General features: G+C 42.1%; 1 protein-coding gene across 4 annotated transcripts in view; it reads right to left on the bottom strand.

Annotated features, from left to right (window-relative positions):
• Window positions 1-22453, bottom strand: part of PCNX2 (pecanex 2) — a 306833-nt gene that overhangs the window by 229577 nt on the left and 54803 nt on the right. For all 4 annotated transcript variants that reach the window (XM_064594619.1, XM_064594618.1, XM_045877819.3 and 1 more), the window contains one exon: window positions 18574-18709. In XM_064594619.1, the coding sequence (XP_064450689.1) occupies window positions 18574-18709 (136 nt within the window). The remainder of the gene's footprint in view (window positions 1-18573; window positions 18710-22453) is intronic.

Genomic DNA, 22453 nt, shown 5'->3' with positions numbered 1-22453 from the left:
GGGGGTGGAAACCCGAAGCGACAGAGTCCCGCGCACGAGAACTGCAGCCCCCGGGGCCGGAAACCGAAGCAGCGGAGTCGCACTGGCACGAACTGGGAGTGGCTGGCAGTTTTAGAAGCACAAAGAGCAGAGACGTGCCCCAACCTGGAGGCAGGACTGGGAGCACTGCGGAGGGGCGCACAACCCAGGATGTTGCAGTCTATAGCAACACGGACAGAAACGGAGATGGTGTGGCCTGGAGAGCTCACTGAAGAACAGACTGCGGTCTCTCTGCTCTGAGGCAGAGGGTTGGAAACGGTCTCTTCTGCTCTGACTCGAGGAAGAGACGCGGAAAGCCGCCAGGGAAAGCCGCCAGAGAACAAAAGCCCCAAAGACTGATTCCCACTGAGCCCATCCCCCACCACAGGGGCGCAGGGCAACTCCGCCCAAACCGGGCTGCCTGAGTAACAGTGCAGCAGGCCCCTCCCGCAGAAGACAGGCTGGGAAAACAAGAGGCCAGCAACCCTAAGATCCCAAGAAAACAGGTGCATCTTGCTCGGGTTCTGGTCAATAATTTGGACTCTATACATTCCCTCAAACACCCATCAACAGAATGACTAGGAGGAGAAGCCCCCAAAACAGAAGAGACTCAGAGATTATGACTTATGCTGCAGATTTACAAATGGATGCAGATATAACCAAGATGTCAGAGATGGAATTCAGGCTAGCAATTGTGAAGACAATGGCTAGAATGGAGAAATCCATTAATGGCAACATAGAGTCTCTGAGGGCAGAAATGAAAGGTGAATTGGCAGAATTTAAAAATGCTATCAATGAGATCCAATCCAATCTAGATAATCTAACAGCTAGGGTAACTGAGACAGAAGAGAGAATAAGCGACCTGGAAGACAATATAATAGATAAAAAGGGAAAAGAGGAGGCCAGGGAAAAACAACTCAGAATCCATGAAAATAGAATCAGAGAAATAAGTGACACCATGAAGCGTTCCAATGTCAGAATAATTGGAATCCCGGAGGGAGTGGAGAGAGAGAGAGGACTAGAAGATGTATTTGAGCAAATCGTAGCTGAGAACTTCCTTAATCTGGAGAATGAAACAAACATTCGAGTCCTAGAGGCAGAGAGGACCCCTCCTAAGATCAAGGAAAACAGGCCAACACCCCGGCATGTAATAGTAAAACTTGCAAATCTTAGAACCAAGGAAACCATCTTAAAGGCAGTTAGGGGGAAGATTCCTTACGTAAAGAGGGAGGAACATCAGAATAACGTCAGACCTATCCACAGAGACCTGGCAAGCCAGAAAGGCCTGGCAAGACATATTCAGGGTACTAAATGAGAAGAACGTGCAGCCAAGAATACTTTATCTGGCAAGGCTTTCATTTAGAACGGATGGAGAGATGCAGAGCTTCCACGACCGGCAGAAGCTGAAAGAATATGTGACCACTAAGCCGGCCCTGCAAGAAATATTAAGGGGGGTTCAATAAAAGGAGACAGACCCCAAGAGTGATATACAACAGAAATTTACAGGGACAATCTATAAAAACAACATCTTCACAGGCAACATGATGACAATTAATTCATATCTTTCAATAATCACTCTCAACGTGAATGGCCTAAACGCTCCCATAAAACGGCACAGGGTTGCAGATTGGATAAAAAGATAGGACCCATCCATATGCTGTCTACAAGAGACTCATTTTGAACCTAAAGATACATCCAGACTGAAAGTGAAGGGATGGAGATCCATCTTCCATACCAGCAGACCTCAAAAGAAAGCGGGGGTAGCAATTCTTATATCAGACAAATTAGATTTTAAACTAAAATCTGTAATAAGAGACACAGAACGACACTATATCATTTTTAAAGGGTCTATCCAACAAGAAGATCTAACAATTGTAAATATCTATGCCCCCAACATGGGAGCAGCCATCTATATAAGCCAACTGTTAACCAAAATAAAGAGTCATATTGATAACAATACGTTAATTGTAGGAGACCTCAATACTCCACTCTCAGCAATGGACAGATCATCTAAGCAGAAAATCAACAAGGAAACAAGAGCTTTGAATGATACATTGGACCAGATGGACCTCATAGATATTTACAGAACATTCCACCCTAAAACAACAGAATACTCATTCTTCTCGAGCGCACACGGAACTTTCTCCAGAATAGACCACATACTGGGTCACAAATCAGGTCTCAACCAATACCAAAAGATTGAGATGATTCCCTGCATATTCTCAGACCACAATGCTCTAAAACTGGAACTCAATCACAAGAAAAACTTTGCCAGAAATTCAAACACTTGGAAGCTAAAGACCACTCTGCTCGAGAATGTTTGGGTCAACCAGGAAATCAAAGAAGAACTTAAACAATTCATGGAAATCAATGAGAACAAAAACACATAGGTCCAAAACCTATGGGATACTGCAAAGGCGGTCCTACGGGGGAAATACATAGCCATCCAAGCCTCACTCAAAAAAATAGAAAAATCCCGAATTCACCAACTACCTCTACACCTTAAAGAACTAGAGAAAAAGCAACAAACAATGCCTAAGCCACGCGTTAGAAGAGAAATAATTAAAATTAGAGCAGAGATCAATGAATTAGAAACCAGAAACACAGTAGATCAGATCAATGAAACTAGAAGTTGGTTCTTTGAACGAATTAATAAGATTGATAAACCACTGGGCAGACTTATCCAAAAGAAGAGAGAAAGGACCCAAATTAATAAAATTATGAATGAAAGGGGAGAGATCACGACTAACACCAAGGAAATAGAAACAATTATTAGAAATTACTATCAACAAATATACGCCAAAAAACTGAGCAATCTGGATGAAATGGAGGCCTTCCTGGAAACCTATAAGCTGCCAAGACTGAAACAGGAAGAAATTGACAACCTGAGTAGGCCAATAACCAGTAACGAGATTGAAGCAGGGATCAAAAACCGCCCAAAAAACAAGAGTCCAGGGCCTGATGGATTCCCTGGGGAATTCTACCAAACATTCAAAGAAGAAATAATACCTGTTCTACTGAAGCTGTTTCAAAAAATAGAAACAGAAGGAAAACTTGCAAACTCATTCTATGAGGCCAGCATTACCTTAATCCCCAAACCAGGCAAAGACCCCATCAAAAAGGAGAATTTCAGACAGATATCCCTGATGAATATGGATTCCAAAATCCTCAACAAAATCCTAGCTAATAGTATCCAACCAGTATCCAAAGGATCATCCACCACGACCAAGTGGGATTTATCCCCGGGATGCAAGGGTGGTTCAGTGTTCACAAATCAATCAATGTGATAGAACACATTAATAAGAGGAGGGAGAAGAACCATATGGTCCTCTCAATCATCCACCACGACCAAGTGGGATTTATCCCCGGGATGCAAGGGTGGTTCAGTGTTCACAAATCAATCAATGTGATAGAACACATTAATAAGAGGAGGGAGAAGAACCATATGGTCCTCTCAATTGATGCAGAAAAAGCATTTAACAAAATACAACATCCTTTCCTGATTAAAACTCTCCAGAGTATAGGGATAGAGGGAACATTCCTCAAGCTCGTAAAATCCATCTATGAAAAACCCACAGCAAATATCATCCTCAATGGGGAAAAGCTGAGAGCCTTTCCCTTAAGATCAGGAACACGTCAAGGGTGCCCACTCTCACCACTGTTGTTCAACATAGTACTAGAAGTCCTAGCAACAGCAATCAGACAACAAACAGAAATAAAAGGTATTCAAATTGGCAAAGAAGAAGTCAAACTCTCTCTTTTCGCAGACGACATGATACTTTATGTGGAAAACCCAAAAGACTCCACCCCCAAATTACTAGAACTCATCCAGCAATTCAGTAATGTGGCAGGACACAAAATCAATGCACAGAAATCAGTTGCTTCCTTATACACTAACAACGCAACTGTAGAAAGAGAAATTAGAGAAACGATCCCATTTACAATAGCACCAAAAACCATAAGATACCTCGGAATAAACCTAACCAAAGAGGTAAAGGATCTATACTCTAGGAACTACAAAATACTCATGAAAGAAATTGAAGAAGACACAAAAAGATGGAAAAATAGTCCATGCTCATGGATCGGAAGAATAAACATTGTTAAAATGTCTATGCTACCCAGAGCAATCTATACCTTCAATGCCATCCCGATCAAAATTCCACTGACATTTTTCAAAGTGCTGGAACAAACAATCCTAAAATTTGTATGGAATCAGAAAAGACCTCGAATTGCCAAGGAAATGTTGAAAAAAAAAAACAAAGCTGGGGGCATCACATTGCCCGATTTCAAGCTATATTACAAAGCTGTGATCACCAAGACAGCATGGTCCTGGCACAAAAACAGACATACAGACCAATGGAACAGAACAGAGAACCCAGATATGGACCATCAACTCTATGGTCAAATAATCTTTGACAAAGCAGGAAAAAACATGCAATGGAAAAAAGACAGTCTCTTCAATAAATGGTGCTGGGAAAATTGGACAGCCACATGCAGAAGAACGAAATTCGACCATTCTCTAACACCATTCACAAACATAAACTCAAAGTGGATGAAAGACCTCAATGTGAGACAGGAATCCATCAAAATCCTAGAGGAGAACATAGGCAATAACCTCTTTGACATCACCCACAGCAACTTCTTTCAAGATACATCTCCAAAAGCTAGTGAAACAAAAGCAAAAATGAACTTTTGGGACTTCATCAAGATAAAAAGCTTCTGCACAGCAAAGGAAACAGTCAACAAAACAAAGAGGCAACCCACAGAATGGGAGAAGATATTTGCAAATGACACTACAGATAAAGGGCTGGTATCCAAGACCTATAAAGAACTTCTCAAACTCAACACCCAAAAAACAAATAATCAAGTCACAAAGTGGGCAGAAGATATGAAAAGATACTTCTCTGAAGAAGACATACAAATGGCTAACAGACACATGAGAAAAAATGTTCATCATCATTAGCCATCAGGGAAATTCAAATCAAAACCACACTGAGATACGACCTTACACCAGTTAGAATGGCAAAAAAGGACAGGGAAAGAAACAACAAATGTTGGAGAGGTTGTGGAGAAAGGGGAACCCTCTTACACTGTTGGTGGGAATGCAAGTTGGTAGAGCCACTTTGGAAAACAGTGTGGAGGTTCCTCAAAAATTTAAAAATAGAGCTACCCTATGACCCAGCAATTGCACTCCTGGGTATTTACCCCAAAGACACAGATGTAGTGAAAAGAAGGGCCATATGCACCCCAATGTTCATAGCAGCAATGTCCGCAATAGCCAAACTGTGGAAAGAGCCGAGATGCCCTTCAACAGATGAATGGATGAAGAAGATGTGGTCCATATATACAATGGAATATTACTCAGCCATCAGAAAAGATGAATACCCAACTTTCACATCAACATGGATGGGTCTGGAGGAGATTATGCTAAGTGAAATAAGTCAAGCAGAGAAAGTCAATTATCATATGGTTTCACTTATTTGTGGAACATGAGGAATAACATGGAGGACGTTAGGAGAAGGAAGGGAAAAATGGGGGGGGGGGAATTGGAGGGACAGATGAACCATGAGAGACTATGGACCTGAGATACAAACAGGGTTTTAGAGGGGAGGGGGGAGGGGGGATTTGTTGGCCCGGTGATGGGTACTAAGGAGGGCACGTACTGCATGGAGCACTGGGTGTTATACGAAAACAATGGATCATGGATCACTACATCAAAAACTAATGATGTATTGTATGGTGACTAACATAATAAAATTTTAAAAAATTAAAAATTAAAAAAATTTTTTAAAAATTAAGAATAAAAAATAAAATGTATTAGCCCCAAATTCATCTCCAGATGGCTCTAATCTTGTGGGGAAGAATTTAATTTTGAAAAAAAAATAGTCTTCATGGATTTGTCTAACATTCATAATGAGTAACTCTTAGGAGCCTGGCACAAGGTTGGGCACAGGAATATAAGGAAGAATATGGCAGACGCAGTCCGTGGCGTCCTCCTGCCTGTAAGAAAACACCCCTTGGACATCCAACAGTCACGCAAACTCAAAACCAGACACTGAATGCACACCAGGGTCAGCACTGCACATACAAAACAAGAGCTGGACTCCCCACCAAAAAAGCAGAGGGGATGCAGCACTTGATGAGGTGAAGCTGAGGGATCTGCAGGACAGCAAGGAGGAAGAAAAACTTGTGAAGGCAAAAATCAAAATTTATTTCCTCTGACACCTGATACCGTCTCTGAAACATAAGCAGTGAAAGCAGCCTGTTACACGATGGCATTTCCCGGGACTACACTTGCAATTAAATATCGGTTTATAGTTGTCTCATTTATTCATGAGCAAGGAGGAATAAAATGTTCCATATTTCTAAATTTCTCAGAAAACTAAAGATTAGGCCCTTCAAATCTAATGAATTTAATATTGACCTCTGTCATAACCATCTTCAAAAAATATGCGGTTTTCCCTTCTTATGCTGTTAAATAGAACCCATAGGGCACACCTGCACACCTCTCATCGTCTAGCTCAGGCGCATTCCGTGCTCATCCTGCCATATCATCAGTGAAAGCCCAAGACTCTGGGGTACCTTGGGGTATTGTTCCCTACACTGAATAACACTAGGTACCATGCTTTTTTAAAATACAGTTTTATTAAATATGGAGTCAATGTAAATACACATCTTTTAAATGTATGTAGGGTATTAAAAAAAAAAAAAACCCAATTCAGTGACTAGCTGTGTGGCCATCACCCAGTATAAGAAAAAAAGCCTCGCCGTTAGCATAGAAATTCCCTGTGGGCCACTGCTGGGTACCATCCTTTTCCCTTTTCCTTCAGGGATCATCACTGTCCTGAATGATGTGTTTATCATTCCCTCTCTTCTCTTTGGCTTTACGATACTTACATCCACAACTTCCATACTGTTTAGCTTTATGTTTTTGAACTTCGTAGATAGGAAATCACAGCATATGTATCCTTTTGCAACTTGCTTTTTCCCTCCGTTCCACATTATCTTCCGACACTTATCTGTGCTGTTTTACAGCTGTGGCATCCATTTTCACAGAATAATGTGCCATTACGTGGACATTCAAAATTTGCTTATCCATTTTACTGTTGGATATTTAGGGTCTTTTTTTTTTTTTTTAAGCAATACACTGCTATGGACATTCTTGGGAATGTCTCCTGGTACATAGGTGCAAGGATTCTATAGAACATAGACCTAACATACATTTAGAAATGGAATTGCTAAGAATGCACATGTTCAACTGTACCACACGTTCAACTTTACTAGGAAACAAATGGACTTTTCCAGAAAATGCACAAATCTATCACAAATGCAATTACTGGGTATGGGGGAATGTTCAATTTACTAGGAAACACTTTGGAAAAATAAGATTTCTAAACTGATTCTACCAGTTTATACTCCCACCCACAGCAGGTAAATGTCGCGTTGCTCCACATCCTCACCTCACCATGTGATAGCGTCAGGTAATTTTTGATTTTGGCTAATCTGCCATATAAAATATTTCAGTTTTATTCTAATTTGCATTTCCTTCATTACTAATGGAGTTGAGCATCTTTGTCCACTTTTAGTTTTCTTCGTGAAATCATTTGTCCTTTTCTCCGTTGGGTTGCTTGTTTGTCTTTCATTAGTTATATGTGTCTATGTGCATGTGTGTGTATCTGCACATATATGCACATATATGATCAGGACCTTTATTAATGATATGTTAGATATTTTCACCGTTTATGGCTTGTTTTTTCACTTTCCTTATGGCATTATTGATAAATTGGTGTTCTTAATTTAAGCGAAATATAATTTATCCATTTTCTCCTATAAAGTGCAAAAGTTTTGCACTTTCTGTGCCTTGTTTATCAAATCCCTTTCTACCCCAGACTTGTAAGGATATTTGATTATATCATTTTACTTAAAGTTATATACTTTTGCCTTTCACATTTATGTTATTGGTCTACCAAGGCTCTGTTCATGATATAAGGGTCCATTTTCTTGCTCATAAATAAAACTATTGTCCCAGTGCCATTTATTAAACTGTTCATCCTTGGGCACCTGGGTGGCTCAGTCAGTTAAGTGCCTTCCTTTGGCTCAGGTCATGATCCCAGGGTCCTGGGATGGAGCCCCATGTTGGGCTCCCTGCTCAGCGGGAAGTCTGCTTCTCCCTCTCCCTCTGCTGCTCATCCTTTCTCATGCTCTCTCTCTCAAATACATAAAAAATCTTTAAAAGAAATAAAAAATAAAATGTTCATCCTTTCCTCATCAGTTTGCCAGGACACGAATGCCTATATCAGTGTGTCATCTTAAACTTTAAATTTTATTTATTTATTTTAAAGATTTTATTTATTTATTTGAGATAGAGAATGAGGTAGAGAGAGAGCATGAGAGGGGGGAGGGTCAGAGGGAGAAGCAGACTCCCTGCCGAGCAGGGAGCCCGATGTGGGACTCGATCCCGGGACTCCAGGATCGTGACCTGAGCCGAAGGCAGTCGCTTAACCAACTGAGCCACCCAGGCGCCCAAACTTTAAATTTTAAATTGTTTTTGCTATGTCGCTCTTCCTCCATCTCCTCTGGAACTCTGACAAGGAGTACGATAGCCCTTCTGGCCCAGAGCTCCATCCTTCTTAACCTTCTTCCCTCTTTTCCTCTCTATCTCTCCATGCTACAGCTAAATAATTTGTTCAAATCTGTCTCTGCTGTTATGTATCAAATCACCTGTTAAATCCCTTAAAGTTTTATTTTTATTATTATATTGTTCATTTCTAGTATCCAGTGCTTTTTTCAGATTTGCTTGGTCATTACATGGCCTTTTGCTTCTTACTTAGATTTCCATCACTTCTTTCATCTCTTTATAATACATTAGACATACTTAATCCATATTTGGAATCTAATCATTATCATTTCTAAATCCTTTGAGAGTCTGTTTCTGCTTTCTGTTTGACTTTGCTGGCTCTTCTTCATGGTAGTATGTTTTCTGGTATATTTTATAACTTTTCACTTTTCCTTGGATCCTTATTAGTATGAATTCTTTGACAGCAATATTAAAGCTCTGTTCTTCTGGATTAAAACTTACCTTTGTTTCTGCTAGGCACTGGAATGCAATACCAACCTGGCACCATTTTAAAATAAATTATTTGTGTGAGGTGCTTGGATCATCCATGTGATCCAGGGTGAAGAAGGGCTGCAAAGCCACACCGAGGTTTGAGGCAGGAGTTCTCTGTGCAGTCCCCTTAGTGGGGATGGTGTTGATTGAGTGTGGTTAGTTAATCCTAAGAGGAGGATGTGGCTTCTTGAAGTCCCAGATCAAGTGGAGAGGCTCCTGTTAGACTTCCCACATTGTACTCTGTCTGCCATTCCCTGTGCACAGAGACCATTAAAGACAAAGAACCCCACATGCACCCCGATGTTTATAGCAGCAATGTCCACAACAGCCAAACTTTGGAAAGAGCCCAGATGTCCACTGACAGATGAATGAATAAAGAAGATGTGGCATATATATACAATGGAATATTACTCAGCCATCAAAAAGAACGAAATCTTGTCATTTGCAACGACGTGGATGGAACGACAGGGTATTATGCTAAACGAAATAATTCGGTTAGAGAAAGACAATTATCATATGATTTCACTCATATGTGGAATTTAAGAAACATAAAAGATGATCATAGGGGAAGGGAGGGAAAAATAAAATAAGATGAAACCAGAGAGGGAAACAAGCCATAAGAGACTCTTAATCATAGGCAACAAACTGAGGGTTCCTGGAGTGGAGGTGGGTCGGGGGATGGGGTAACTGGGTGATGGGCATTAAGGAGGGCACACGATGTAATGAGCACTGGGTGTTATATGCAACTGATGAATCACTAAATTCTATCTCTGAAACAAATAATATAGTATATGTTAACTAAATTGAATTTTAAAAATAGACAAAGCCCCCATGTTCCTCTTTTGCTGTTGGCCATTGTTTGTTGCTTTTTGCTACTATCGATGAGACTTCTCTAGATGCCCCAGCCCTCTGTAGATCTTCTATTTCTAACCTGTATTTTTTTTTTTTTGCCATTGTGCTTTATAAAACAACACAGAATTTACCATCTTAACCATTTTTAAGTGTACAGTTCAGTGTATTAACTATATCCATATTGTTGTAAAATAGATCTCTAGAACTTCTTCATCTTCCCAAACTGAAACTCTGTCTCCATTAAATACTAACTCTCCATTCTGCCTCCTGCCCCTGGCAACCACATTTCTACTTTCTATCTTTATGTTTTGACGACTTTAGGTACCTCCTATAAGTGGAATCATAGGGTATTTGTCTTTTTGTGACTGGCTTATTTCATTTAGCATAATGACCTCAAGGTTTATCCATGTTGTAGCAGGTGTCAGACTTCCTGCCTTTTTAAGGCTGAATACTCCATTGTAAGGATGCACCACATTCTGTTCATGCATTCATCGGTCTATGGACGCTTGGGTTGCTTCCACCCCTTGGCTAGTGCGAATAATGCTGCTATGACCACAGGCATGTAGATACCTGTTTGAGTCCCAGCTTTAGATTCTTCTGGATATATATCCAGACGTGGAAGTGCTAGATCATTCTAATCTGTACTTTTACTTGTTTGCTTGGGCCCTGTATTTTTCCAAAAAGGATGTAAAATAGGCTGTAATTTCCTGTAGGCTGAAGCACACAAAAGACAGGAGACCGGTAAGAAGGGCCAAGACCAGAAAAGGGATGAGGACAGTACAGAAGAGCAACCATGGGGGAGGGGGTGGTTGCTGCCTTTTAAAGGTCACACACATTTCTCCCTGACTTAGACAGCAGAAGGTTAGATTTGGGCAGATTTTTTTTCTCGATTCAGTGAAAGTCACTGGTGTCAGAATGCCTGGCTTGCATCAGGGTGGCACAGCTCCTTCACTAGACACCATGGCAGAGCCCTCCAAGGAGGCCCATTTTACCACCTCTTTGTTCCCAGATACTAATGCACTGACTCAGCTATGGAACATGAAGTTATTATTCAGATTATAAAATATTAATGCAAAAGGCATTTCAAGGGACAGTTGTTCCATCATGACGGCAATATACAGGACGGCCATATGCAGGATGGATTGGCTGTATTATTGCAGGAAAGTTGAGATGGCAAGTGCTGCTTGTGTCTGGGATTCTATTCCAGCGTGAAAGAGAGCGTAGCGGAAACTGTGTCATGTCAGCAAGAAGAGCATCTTCTGTTAATGACAAGGAATTCGTGGTTTATAGTAAACCTCCCCCCAACAGAAGGGATCTTTTTCCTTTATGTTCCATGGACAAAGAGTGGCAGGGCTACCACAGTTTACTGTTTTGTGATGTGGGAATTCACCTAGGATGCATAAATAGGTCAAGGGCAAGCAGCAGCGAAGATGAGAGCATTCTTCGGGATTATAAGAAAAATAAAATCACATGAAGATCACATCGACATCATTTGCAAAAGTTATTAAAGATTCTGGTAAATTGTGCTATTTATTGCTCCTTAAATAAAAATCCTTGTTTAAAAAAAATCTCAGCATTTAATGCAAAGGAAAAAGGACTTGGCTTCTATATTAGTTTCAGAGTGGGTGGCTGAAACAACACAAATGTTCTGAAGGCTGGAAGTCTGAGTCTTCTGAGGCCTTTCTCCTTTGCTTGTCAATGGCTGTCTTCTCTGTGTCCTCTCGTGGTCTTTCCCCCGTGTGTATCTGCATCCCGATCCCCTCTTTTTAGAGGGATACCAGCGATGTTGGGTTAGGGCCAACCCTAATGACCTCTTTTTAACTCAATTACCTCTTTAAAGATCCTCTCTCCAAATACAGCCACATTCTGAGGTACAAATCAGCCCATAACTTAACTTCCTTGATGAGAAAATAAGGTTCATGGAATTTCATTTTTTGCCTTAGCTACCAAGGAACCTCAGAGCTAAATGTTTCAATGGATTATAGCAATTATTCATAGCCTGTTTTCTGGTACAAATTTCAAATTGAAATTTTTCTCATCATTTCAATCATTCATTTACTCTCTCATCCAACAAATATTTTTTGTACAGATTATCTAAGAACTATATGCTGAGAATTCAAAGGATAACAAGACAGAGTTTCTAGCTTAAAGGGGTTTAACAACTCCAGGGGGTAGACAAGCAAACTAACCATGAGAACACGGTGACACACATACACAAGTATAAATATATCGATGCCTGTATATCTAGAAAAAGAGAGAGAAGTGAGCCATGGGAGTGTGTAAGTTAGATAACACTGGAGGGAGTTGGGAGTAAGGGGTCTAGGGCAGAGCTCCTGGATAGCATCAGCAATGACAGCGCTGGCAGAGGTAGGACTCACAATGGAGACCAAGTCTCTGATTTATGTGAATGCATAGACACACTGGCCAAAACGCTCTTTCTGTCTCTGACTCATTAATTAAGCCTTACCAAAGAACCACCATGTCACATTGCCCAGTAGGCCAGGCTCACAAATTTTATTCTCCTGTTTCAAAAAAGAGATTAGCAAAAACAGAGTGACAGGGTGTAAGTTGAACACAAGTTCTTTTGAAGAAACAAGATAAATGCATTGCTCACACTCCCCATAAGGATCTGTATTTACAGCATAATATTCAAGGCTCCCTTCATGAATCTAAATTATCTGTAACAATTTAAATGATGATTAGCATATTCAGCTTAAGAAGGTAGGCAAATGCACACACATATATATGGTACATTTCAGAAATATTTTTTGGTAATATTAAAATATTTAAGAATGTAAAGGTCCATCCCTCTCCCCCAAGCTACCTGAAAAGTTCTACTGTTCAAAATAATGGTACCTTCAAGAGCTCCATATAAATAATAAGAATTTGGGAGCACCTGGGTTGCATCCAACTCTTGACTTCAGCTCAGGTCATGATCTTAAGGTTGTGAGATGGAGTCCCGAGTTAGGTCCTTTGCTGGGCATGAGCCTGCTTGAGATTATCTCTCTCCCCTCTGCCCCTCTGTCCCTCCCCAACTCAAACATTCTCTTTCTCTCAAAAAAAAATTTTTTTTATGGTGTTAATCATTACCACTGATTATATGGCATAATTTTGCCATATAGTATCTCTAATCCTCAAAACCTTACAAGAACTCCTCCACATAGGTGCTATTATCCCAGTTTAAAATGTGAGGAACTGAGGCTCTAAGAGGTCAGGTTGCTTCCCCCCAGGCCCTACTCTAGGAAGAGGACTGTGGGACACTGAAGCCTGGTTTCCTTCTGCAGTCTCACTTAGGGGAACCCAGGAGAATCCACAGCTTAGACAGTGCTCACCGGTAAGGCGAGAGCCACCTGCACAGCAAAACACTTCAAGACACAATACATATGAGTCCAATTGTAGAGAAACAAATTAAAAACACAAATTTGAAAAGGAAACCATCAGAAAATGGACACTGACAAAAATAATTAGGACAGGCAATAATGGATATCCAATACTATGTTATTTCAAAGAATTTTAAAGTCAGACTTAAGACTGGAAGCATGAACTGTACCTAATAAAAGCTAAAATATAAAGGAGGGCTTGTTATGTAGAGAAGAGCAAGCGACCAGGTCTACGGAATCCTCAACGCCAGAACAGACACGGGTGGATTTAAGTTGTAGGCCTCCTGTGAATGGCAGAAGTGTCTTGAAAACTCCTGAAGGGAGAGGTCGAGGAGTGAAGAGGACACAGTAGAGGTAGCAGTCCTGTGTGGCACTATGTGTCCTTCCCAAGAGCTGTCAAATCCAGTGCAGGGAAGGTGGAGTGGAAAGGGACTGTTTGGTGTCAGAAGTGGGCTCATGAGACATCATGGCAGAAGCATCTGAGAAGGAGATGAGCAGAACTGAATCCCAGTAGTGAGTGACCAAAGGACAAAGTAAAAGGAACACTGGGCTGGGAAGAGTCCAGCCAATGCCCCAAACACCAGGGCCTTCTGCTCCGGTTTCCTTAGCTGGTAAATCCAAGGGAAAATAACACCTCACCTCCAAAATTTCCTATAAAGATAATGTGATGCCAAATATGAGATGTAATGAGACACCAAACACATGCCTTGCACATAACTAGTGTTCCTAATCTGCTAATGGAATGCTGGTTAAATCTGGATATGAACAACACTTTGAAGGATAAAAAACATAAAGCACACATGGGATACTGTTATAACAGTGGCTCTATTTGGCAGCCAAAATTCCAGTTTTGCAAAATTTTGCAAAAAGAAAAAAAAAGGAGTTTGTGAAATTTCAGGAATCATAACAAATCTTATGTTTAAAAAAAATAGACTTCCAAACATAAATGAAAAGTATGCATATATTCATTTTTTAAGTCAAAATATACTTTCCAGTAAATGAATACATAAGATGATCAGTGACTATGTTAAGGTATTATAATTGATATCTGTTTCATCTGCTAGTAAATGTCAATATTCTTGTAGACATAATTGTTAATAAAACATTATATATATGGGGGCACCGGGGTGGCTCAGTCAGTTAAGCATCTGTCCTTGGCCCAGGTCATGATCTCAGGGTCCTGGGATGGAGCCCTGCATCGGGTTCCCTGTTCAGTGGGGAGCCTGCTTCTCTCTCTCCCCGCCTCCCACTCCATGCTCTCTCTCACTATGTCTCTCAAGTAAATAAATAAATAAAATCTTTAAAAAAAAAACACTATATATACGACTTGATGCAAATTAGAGATCCAGGAATATGCTTTTACCTTTTAAAAATGTTTTAAATTTAAAAATAGCAATTCAGGGGCACCTGGGTGGCTCAGTCATTAAGCATCTGCCTTCAGTGCAGGTCATGATCCCAGGGTCCTGGGATCGAGCCCCACATCGGGCTCCCTGCTCGGCGGGAAGCCTGCTTCTCCCTCTCCCACTCCCCCTGCTTGTGTTCCCTCTCTCGCTGTGTCTCTCTCTGTCAAATAAATAAATAAAATCTTTAAAAAAAATAAATAAGTAAGTAAAAAATAATAAAAATAGCAATTCATGAACATATCATCACGGGAGAAAAAACACAAATGGTATATAGGGTAAAAGGTGAAAGTCTCCATTTTCATTAATCCTTTAATGATAGTAAATTGTGATGGAAATGCTACCTTTACATTAACCTAGAGCAACTGTCAGCCAGACCCAGTGCCGTGCACATCTTTGCAATGCTCACTGATCGGTTTAGGACCGATGAACCACCGGCTTTCATGCTACCCCTGATAACAATAATGCCACTCCTACAGACTTACAGAAAGCCTCAGTTTACAGAGTACTTTCACATACAATACTGTCTCATGTCTTAATGTGGGCAGGGTGAAGGGGTTTGAAGCCAGCTCAAGGTGAGGGTAAACGGAAGCAGAAATGTTGTACTCCCAAGGATCCAACACTGTCTTTCAGTGGACTGGGCCTGCCTCTCAACCAGTAGTGTAATAAAGATGCTTTAAGGGGATTACTCAAATACTACATAATGGTACAATGTAAAATTTTAAAGTCATGATTATGAATGAACAGACTATACCCAATGAGCTTAGAAATACATCATGGAGAAACTGAGGCCCTGAGAAATACCAGTTTATGACACGGATGCATGGGACACTGTGACTGATAATACTCAAAGCCCCTCCATGCTAATCTGGAGTTCAGAGGACAGATTCCACCAACCCCACGTGTGCCCAAGCTTTGTCCTTCTCTCGGTGCTCGGGTGCTAAGCTCTGGGGCCATGGTGACGGAACAGAACCTCTCCCACTCATCTGCCTCCTATAAAAAGAAGCTGACCAGTCCTACTGGGAGCTCCCCCTGCAAGGCTACTTCATTCATTTTTATTTGTGCCAGGGAAGAATTTCAAAGTCTTTTCTCTGGTGCGGGCCGGCCTCCTGGTCACCACCAGAGCCTGTAGGATATGGTCATCTGTTGCACTGAGAGGAATTTGCATAAGGTTGTGCTGGGGGGGACTCCCACCCCACAAGCTGCACTCAAGCAGCTGTGAAGGACAGAGGGAAGGTGGAGGGAGGAAAGGAAGTCACTAAAGAGTCTTGTCTTCAGAGCCCGATTTCCTGCTTGTTTTTGCTGAACTTGTCTTCAGGACAACTCCTCGTGAGTTGCAGGACACCTGCTTTCTGTCTCACCACCCAGCCTTTGTCCAGGCGGTTTTTCTGCCTCGAGTCAGCTCATCCTCCACATTTTAGCTGAGCTGTCACCTCACCAAGGAAGCCTCCCTGATCTCGTGCATCCCGACCTGGGGCTTCCTGTGTCCCACAGCACCTGAGCCCATCCCGACCATAACCTCCATCAGAGCGAGCTGAATCGGCTGACCAGTGCTTGGAGGCAGGGGCTGGGTCCTTTTGCCGCTGTACTCCTGTCCCTAGCACAGAGCTACCAGTACATAAGCCTTCACTAAATAGACTGGGAGAATGAGCAGGAAACTAACTTCATTCTTCTTTTGTGGCCAAAACCTAATTGGTGATACCAGCTGAATTTGGAAAGCCAAGCAGGAGAAGTAAAGAATTGTTTCTGGTGTGAGACCTTTGTAAATATCTCCTCAGCATCTAAATACGAGCCTGGATAGCAATCCTCATCCTTCTACTTCCACACCTACATAGAGTGAAACTTTAAAGTTTTTAAATTTTCCTTAAAAATTTAAATAAAGTTAAAAAGACTGGAGTTTGTCAATGAATCTGGTTAAGTAATTGCCAATGAAACGCTAAATATGAATTCAGTTTTTTATATGCTCACATACATAATCACACCCCTTAGAGAATTTCAAATGTAAAGAATAGCGTGACTCTTTCTGATTTTTCCATGCAATATTTAGTTATTTCCAAGTTTCTGCTCTACCTGGGCTGTTTTTGAGATACAAAGTGTGTGGGTTTGCATCTCTGATCATCCAAAGTTCCTGGTTTCCCTGAGGCTCCATCATTCATAGCATCAGTGACATTCACATCTTCCCAAATGATGTGGGTATTTTTATGTAACTTTGCTCTCCTTGGAGATCCAACACTGACATCCCGGGAGGCAGGGAAGCACTGCAGGGAGCTGGAGCCTCCCCAGGCCTGTGTCAGGGAAAATGTCAGTGTCTCAGAGAAAACCCCCATTCTGCCCGCCCCCTGCCCCGGTGTACTTCAGCTTGTGGTGGGAACTAGTACTGGTGGCTGAGGGAGGGCTGGGCACAGGGCACAGCGTGAGAGGGTGCAGCTGAGGTCCAGGCCCACTGGAACACACGGAGGTACAGAAGAGACCGATGAACCAAAGGGAGTGGTGGAGAGGAGGAGGCCACAGAATGCACCCCAAGGAGTGCACCCTAACTGGGCAGGAACAGCCACTCCCCTATAGGCGCCACCAGTATACCCGGTGACCAGGATGGGGCCAGGCATCTGAGCCATGACCAGAGACGTCCCCCCTGGGTCTAGGAAAACTCCTTCCTGTACCCAGAAGCCCTGGAAAGGAAGAGAGGGAGGGGAGACTGAATACATGGAAGGGGAGAAATGCCCTAAAGACTGAGTTTTTGGATTCGCTGGATGCTGGTTCCCACAGAAATTCCTTCAAGCCCGGAAGGGCTGGTTCCGCTCTATTGGCACTTCCCAGTCCTCTCTACCCGGTCAGCAGGATTCCAGAGCAATGCGTGGTCGGTTACAAGATAACATGACCGTTTCTTCACACATCTGACCAATTTCAACCCACGATGTTCTCAGGCATCTTGTGGGAAAACTTAGTTTGGAAATCATAAAAACAAATTTAAAACTGTATTTTTTTGTAAGCAAGATTGTCTAGAAGAAATCACAACATTGCCAGGAGGAAGATGAATACAGCAACAGAAAAACCTCACACTAACTTGCCAGCACCCCTCAGCCTGCACCAGCTGAAGCCATCTCTCTCCAAGGTCTAGCCCGGGTATCCCCTCTTCTAAGGAGCCTTCTCCAGCCTCTCTGTCTGAAATGCCCTGCTTGAATCTGTAGCTCTAAGTTCATGTCCAGTGCTACTTCTTACCTCCCGTGTAATCTTTTGCTCTGAATTCTTTGCTCTGCCTCTCCCAGAGTCATCCTCATAAAGGTGTACCGTATAAGTGAATGAGCATTAGTAAGTTACCTCTTGGTGAAATCACGGAAGCCTTCATCTTTTAAGCCCCTTGATGACGTCATTTGCTCTAAGAATAAAATCTCTCTTCAAGTCAAGATTCTCTTTAAGAATCTCTGAATGTTTAGTATATAAGGCCACCATAAATTAATAAAAAAAGAATCCAGGTATTTTCCAACCATGGTGAACAAAAGGCATCCCAGTCAAGGAAGCCCTTTTGGGATCTGTGCATCCTGGCAACCAAAGATTGATGTACATGAATTTCTAATGTGCTTGGAAGAGCAGTAAGACAATGACAATCCTGTTAGTGTCAATGAAGGATGCCTGTTCCATAAATGTCGTTTTTCCCCATATTCATTCAGTAGGCTATCATGCAGTGATATGGCCACAACCCAGCAGCGGGGTAAACATCAGGGTAAGACCTGACTAATTTTGTCAGGCAATCTGACCACAAAACCGGTTTCAAGATCCCCGCTCCTGCAACATTCACAGTGCGGCCGGAACGTACCCGTGGGGCTTCTGTCGGGGTCCTCCGGGCCACCATGAGTAGCAGCTGTTGTTGAAGTGCGCTGACCGCTGGGTCTCCAGAAGAAGGATCCTGACTCTCGGATGTGGTAGTGCTGGAGGAACTGATCTGCATCTCTCTGGGGAGGGGCAAGAGACAAGCTCCGGTTACGTGGGAGTATGGACGTCGTCTGTTCGTTACAAACGAACACAGGACACTAGGGAGCCCCAGGGCAGGGAGCAGCTCAGGCCCTTGCAACCATTACCGCCTTACACGCGCCATTAGGGGCTGACATTCTGCATATGCGATGCTATCTGCAGGCAGAAGGGCAATCACCCTGCACACGTTCAAATTACTCAGGCCGTCCAGAGTTGCCATGGGCGGGGGTAGGTAGGTAGATGGTTGGTGTTCTAGAGATGACAACCTTAATTTTCTACATAGTTAATGGATGGGGAGGTGAAAGCAATCATTTCTAGCTTCATAGTTTGTGAAAACAATAAAAAATAGTCTGGATAATTCCAAAGACAGCAATCAGGAAGAAACGCTGACTATCTACCATCTCTGCTACCGCCCCCAACCCCCAACACACTCCACATCCCCTCCTCGCCCCCCCGCACCCAAAGCAAAGAAAGTGCACAGGAGGTCCAAGAAATGCCTCAGGTAATTGGAAAAGAGGACATTACTAAATTAGTTGTAATCTATATTTAAGAGTTTTATTGTCTTTAATCACATACAGTTTGACGGGACATAAATTAATAAATCTCTTCCAGAAATCTCAAGCCTGGCATCTTTCCTTTGCCTCAGAAAGGAAAAACTAAGACACGCTTCTCCATCTGCTTTTCTAGTGGGGTGCCGACAACCTTGAGGGGGCAATATTGACTGCCTACCCTACAGTCATTTCTAATAGAATTCCTGCTAACATAACTCCAATTTTATTCACTCATCCAAGACTATGGCTTCAGAAGAGAGACTAGGTCCCTCCCTAGTCCCCCGGGTCAATCCTGGTCATTTTACGTGCATCACTTTAACCCCATTTACCCTATGTCAGTACCTGGCTTTAGGAAGAGAGAACACATCCTAAGAGGCCACCGTGGAGCAAAGGAGAGATGGCTAAGGATAACAGGGAGCTCGTGCACAAGTTTTTCTATTTCTTAAAAGGTAACAAAAGTAAGACACTCTCTTACCCCTGGCCTTCAGATGCTACGTGAATAAGAAACATTCGGGGCTGTGGCAGCCACACTGTCACCATGAGGAACCAGCCTAAGGACAGCAGAGCTGAGAGAAACTCATTTCCTGATGACAACATTGAGTGTCTGAATTAACCAACCTTGTACCGATCATGTCTTTGGACTTCCTGTCTGTGATTTTGGGTCTTATGAAACTTGCAGCCCAAACTGCCTCAAGAATGTAGATGCTACAGTAACATAATGCCTTTCTGATTTCTAGCCTCACACTTCATTATAAAGTCTCTGACAGGTTTTGGGATCTTTCTTTTTCCTTACTCCTTACTACCGTATTCACAAATACATAAACAGAACAGTGTTTAAAATACTTCTACTATACACACACGTGTGCACACAGACACGCTTCTCTACATCTTTCAGACATAATTCATGGCTATTTGAGGATACATTCAGTAAAGGCGTCCCTGTAAAGAACCATTCAGGAAACATCATATGTTAAGGTCAGGATTTAAGAAGCAAATCAAGAAGTCCATGGAGTTTGCAAACTTAAAAATCCTATCCTTCCATTACTTGGATGACTGTTCCACAAACAATGCTTTTGCTTCCTGTCTGTGGTAGTGGTGTGACATCTTCTACTGACAGAGAAAAGAACCAGTTAGATTTATAAAGGCAATGTTCATTCAAACTTTTTTGCTGTGTCCAGAAACCACTGCGCCCTGTAATTCTGTTGTTCCATCACTAAATACAATAGGGCTGAAAGTGCCTTGCTCGAACAAATTCAGGGAAATCTAAATCTCAGCAAATGCCAGAACTTCACTAGAACCAAAAGATTAATCTGACTTCGCTGTCAGTGATATAAGTGAGGACTAGAACCAGGCAGGCATGGGATGGAAATGTGTGCTTCTGTGAGAAAATCTAGAAAGCGAATAGCACCCTCTATTGCCAACGGAAATAAACTAAGAACTGGCTGTGGTGAGGGTGTGGAGGACAACTGCTAGAACCAGCCTCCCCTGCTCGTGCTTCCCGCCAGGAAGCGTGATACAAAGGAGTGTTAACACGCCTCCGTTAATATCTGCACATTACTTAGCATGTGTCTGATAGTAAAATAATCATAACAATAAATAACTTTATTTTCTTATTGAAGCCATTTAAAAGTCCCATGTAAAAATCTAGGGTTTGGTTTCTTTTCAAAATCTTTTGGATAAGTTCTAGAATTAAACCAAACGAGGCGTGAATCATTGCTCTCCCAATTACTATCTGTGACTGTAAGCATCTGTTGTCCGAGCTCAAATCCTCACCTGTAAAACAGGGAAGATATCTCCTGCATAGGAGTTGCGAGAATTCAATCAGACTAGGTATGTAAACCACCAAATGGTGTCTCCCCTAGAGTAGACACTTAATAACCACACCTTACCGTTTTGTTTCCCTCTATTGATATAGGACCCGACTTTGTTTATTCTCATATTAAATACCAACACAATTCCTCTGCTTTTCATACATTACTTCTAGTTGTCTCTATTAGCATTATTGGGGAGAGAGTGTCATGCGCTCAACTTGCACCTAATCCTCTTTATTTTATAAAAAGAGACCCAAACTTAAGCTTATTAAAGTTGAATATTCTCAACAAAGTGTGATGATACTAAGAAAGCCTAGCTTTGTCCTAGCTCTGTGACTAGTAGGTCCACATCAGAAAGCCTGCAGTGGCTTCCTACTTGGCCAGCAGATGATTTAATGTTACAGTCAGCACTGGTCAACCGGAAAAGACTTCCTTCCGCCTGTACTTAGATGTTGTTCTTGAGGTCCTGATGTTGTGGCTGTAATCTCCGTGCAGCAGCTAGCCCACTCAAGAACCAAAGAGGCGGTGATGTTACAAAAATCACGCAGTGGACAGGAGTCTTCCTACCAATCCTTAAAGAACGCCTGTCCATCTTCTACCCACAGCTGTTCTCAGACTACCTGCTGCTTGTTCCCTTTTTTAGCTGTGCACTGTGGCTGCACAATGACCTAAAAAGTCTCTGTTTGGGGCATCTGACTCTTGGTTTCGGCTCGGGTCGCGATCTTGGGGCTGTGGGATCGAGCCCCACGTCAGGCTCTGTGCTCAGCATGGAGTCTGCTGGAGATCCTCTCTCTCCCTCTGCCCCTCCTGCTCATGCTCCTCTCCTCTCTCTCTCTCTAAAATAAACAAATAAATCTTTAAAAAAAAAATAAAAATAAATACATAAAAAGTAAAAAGTCTCTGTTTTACTAAATTAAGGCCAGAGATTTCCCCTCACATTAATAAATATAATATGAAAGAGCTGAGTTTTAAGAGATAGTTCCTTCTCTAAAACAGTAATATTCCAACCCTGTAGTAAAACTGCACTCTGAGCTACCATAGAACAATACTTGCACGTCTGGTCTTGATTACCCTCTCTCTGGTTCATCTCTGGTAAACTAGTTTGGTTCAGGGTGATGGCGTCAATAAATTGATTTAAACTAGACAATGAACTCAAAGCAATAGCAGAAGTAGTGGCTAATGACAGAAGTTACTAAAGAAGCAGCCACTAGAAGGAAATCAAGATGGACCAGGATCTAGAAGCTGGTCTGGGCCACAATGGTGACTCCCGTATGGCAGAGCTGGGTCTCAGATTGATGGCGACAGCGTTCCGCCATGTTGTACCCCCCGGTTTTCATTCCATTCGTCTAGGCTTCTACAAGTA

Source organism: Mirounga angustirostris, unplaced genomic scaffold, assembly GCF_029215605.1.
Source record: "Mirounga angustirostris isolate CCGP_5_RB_7025 unplaced genomic scaffold, mMirAng1.0.hap1 SCAF_6, whole genome shotgun sequence".
In the NCBI taxonomy this organism is placed as follows: domain Eukaryota; kingdom Metazoa; phylum Chordata; class Mammalia; order Carnivora; family Phocidae; genus Mirounga; species Mirounga angustirostris.
This window is presented reverse-complemented; position numbering and strand designations above follow the sequence as displayed.